We start from the raw sequence: 3,046 nt of genomic DNA, 5'->3' as shown, positions 1-3,046 counted from the left end.
TATCCTCTGAACTAAAGATATATGAAATTTAATTTTCCTAAGAGACAACATGAAGTTCTCTATCTACTTAAACCCTGAAATAAAATTCTCAATTTAAAAAAGGTTATTTTCCTCATTTGATAGAAGACCTCAGCGTTTAAGTGATTTTATATGTTAAAAATGTTTTGACGCAAACTCTACTAATTTTTCATGATTTATTTTTCTATTTGTCAACATCATTTTCTTACTCGTAGCCTTTTATAGTTATCCTATTCTTGCTTAAGGACTGCCTATTTTAAAAAGAGTTCTTAAAACGTTTTCAGACCCAGGAAGATCTATCAACATCAAAAAATATTAAGCTGAATATTGTTAAGTTTGCATAAAACATTTATTAGTATCTACATAATGGTGGACGACAAAAATTTTAAAGTTAATTTCAAACTTGAAAATAATTTATTCCGGAAGAAAATGTTGAGGGGATATCTGATGATGCAAAAAAATGATTTCATTTTTACGTCATTTAAATATTTTTCTATAACCTAAATGTATATTATTATATTTACACCGTACAAATGTGCAATAATTCATGCGAAAGTTGTGCAACGTGTGGTGCAAAGTTTCTTACAAATTCGCACCAGATATCGCCTAGGGGTTTGGTGATGCTGACATTCCGACGAACAGGGAGCTTGAAAGAAACACCCTAAAGATCCAAATTCTTAAGTATGGACCAAGACGAATTACTAACTAGCCAATTTTCCCAGAACTTAAAAAAAAAAAGGCAACTATCCATACCCCTACCATCTGAACAGTCTCGACACTTCTTTAAACAAATGAATGAAAGAAGAAGAGCAAAAGAGATGCGACTGGGGGAGAAGAGGACGAACGGGGGTTGATTTCTCTCCCGCTATCCGGTCGTTTTCGCCCGTTTCACACATGACAGCAAATAATCCAACGAATAGCCGAACTTTCTCCCTTACCGTCTATCGCGGGGACACGGTCGAGACGGAGGCGAAATAGACCGACGCCGACGGGTCTCTCTCTCCGACCGGCCGCGGTGGGGCCGCCTCGTCGCCTTCATCCAAGCCGAGGAGACGGACCACGACCATGTCCGTCTCCGGCGGCGTCTCAACCGGCTCGTCCCCGCAGAGCATCTCCACGACGCGCGCCATGCATGGACGCCGCGCAGGATCGTCCTGCACGCACCACAGCGCCGCTCTCACCATCCCCTTCACCTGTCTCTCGTCCATCTCCTCGCCTCTCAACCGCGCATCCAAAGCCTCCATCTCTCTCCCCTCCCGCACCATCTCAGCCGCGGTTCGGGGAAAGAAAGACCAATCCCGGGTCGTTCCAGGCTCGGTCCCACGCGCACCGTCCTTCCTGATGTTCCGCCGGCCCGCCACCAGCTCCAGCAGAACCAAACCGAAGCTGTACACGTCCGACTTGTCCGAAACCCCTGCTCCGGAGAGCCACTCCGGGGCCAAGTATCCCGGCGTGCCGCGCGTGTCGGTCACGACTCGAGCCGCGTTCCCGCGGAGAAGCTGGGACAGGCCCAGGTCGGCGAGCCGGGCCCGGAACCCCCCGTCCAGCAGTATGTTCTCCGGCTTCACGTCGAGGTGCAACACGCGGGACCGGCAGTCGTGGTGGAGATAGGCCAGCGCCCGGGCCACCTCCACCGCCACGTCGTGGCGGCAACGCCAGGGAAGCGGCCGCGCCGCGCCGCCGGGGAAGATCCACGCGCTGAGGGAGCCGTTCTCCATGAACTCGTAGACGAGGAAGCGCGGGCCGCGCGGGATGAGGCAGTAGCCGAGGAGGCGGACCAGGTTGACGTGTTGCACCGCCGCGAGGGCGGCGACCTCGGCGCGGAACTCGGCGTCGCCGCGCGCGTCGCCGGGGAGGCGCTTCACGGCGACGGCGGTGCCGTCAGGGAGGACGCCTTTGAAGACGGCGGCGGAGGCGCCGGAGCCGAGGACGGTGCGGAAGTTGTCGGTTGCGGCTTCGAGCTGGTCGTAGGGAAAAGGGGTGGGCAGGCCGGCCTCCTTGCGGAGGAGGCTGTACTGGGCGCGGAGCTCCTCGCCGTCCACGGCGCGCCGACGCGCCAGCGAGAGCCGCCGGTCCAATGACGAGTAGTTGATCGCGGCCCAGACGGCGATGCCCAATATCGCCGCTGAGTCGATCCCCAGGAAGATGAAGAAGGTCCTGGAGAAGCCGAAGCAGACCCAGAGAACGACTAGAAGCAAGAGAAGCGAGCCCGTCACCGCTGCCGCTAGCGCTCTCGCTGACTCCGCCTTCATCTTTCTTCGCAATTCACCTTCTGCGGGTGCATCTTCTTTGCCTGATCTCGCTGTCTTCCTCCTCGCTATGGCCTTTTCGGAGATTGTGTTTAGATCCCTTGTTATTGTGAAAGGCGACTGATGGATCAGAATAATCCTCCTCTCCATGGTCAACACGGTGGATGAGGATCCAGTTAGTCATCAGTGAAAGGGACTGCTTTCTGTGCAGAGATAGCGTGGTCAGAAGAGAAGCGCGGCCCGCGCCTTTGGGGGGGATTTCAGCGGCGACCGGCTCTTTTGATGGGGAAAAAGAACCCATGCGACTTTTCCTGGACACCTTTATTTCTGTGTTTTGTAAGAATTTTATGTTTATCTTGCTCACTTGGCCATGATCTTAGAGATCCTTGTTAAAAAAAAGTTAGTAAATAAATTAACCTACTTTGGAATTGGAGCTAGGCTGGCCCCAGGTAAAAACTATCCATTGGTATAAAAATAAAAGCATTCCTAACTAGATAAATGGGAAATATAATTAGCTGCGGGGATGAAGAAATAAGACCTTAATCTGGATAAAATAGTATATTCATAAAAATATATAACTCCAAGATTCGTTAAACATTTAAACACAATAAAATTTCTTTGAATTTTGACAAGTTAAGCATGATGGGCACTGAAATCTATAGTATATAAAAAAAGGCGCTTACGAATAACAGTTTTGCGTGTATTTATTTACATTCTTAGGTATATTGGGCCATTGAATCTCTGGAAATTAGGTATATTGGGCCATTTTTTGCTATCAC

At 50.1% G+C, this 3,046-nt stretch overlaps 1 protein-coding gene across 1 annotated transcript; it reads right to left on the bottom strand.

Moving 5' to 3' along the window:
• Nucleotides 1–774: 774 nt before the first annotated feature.
• LOC144701048 (Protein kinase superfamily protein) lies at nucleotides 775–2,358 on the bottom strand. The gene has a single exon (XM_078572730.1). It carries the CDS (start codon nucleotides 2,268–2,270, stop codon nucleotides 960–962), a length of 1,311 nt encoding a protein of 436 aa, XP_078428856.1. The 5' UTR covers nucleotides 2,271–2,358; the 3' UTR covers nucleotides 775–959.
• Nucleotides 2,359–3,046: the final 688 nt, after the last annotated feature.

The sequence above is a fragment of the Wolffia australiana genome, chromosome 3, assembly GCF_029677425.1.
Source record: "Wolffia australiana isolate 7733 chromosome 3, ASM2967742v1".
NCBI lineage: Eukaryota > Viridiplantae > Streptophyta > Magnoliopsida > Alismatales > Araceae > Wolffia > Wolffia australiana.
This window is presented reverse-complemented; position numbering and strand designations above follow the sequence as displayed.

Excerpts from the sequence above, each read along its gene's own strand:
- LOC144701048 (XM_078572730.1), bottom strand. The coding sequence starts at position 2,270 with ATGAAGGCGGAGTCAGCGAGAGCGCTAGCGGCAGCGGTGACGGGCTCG.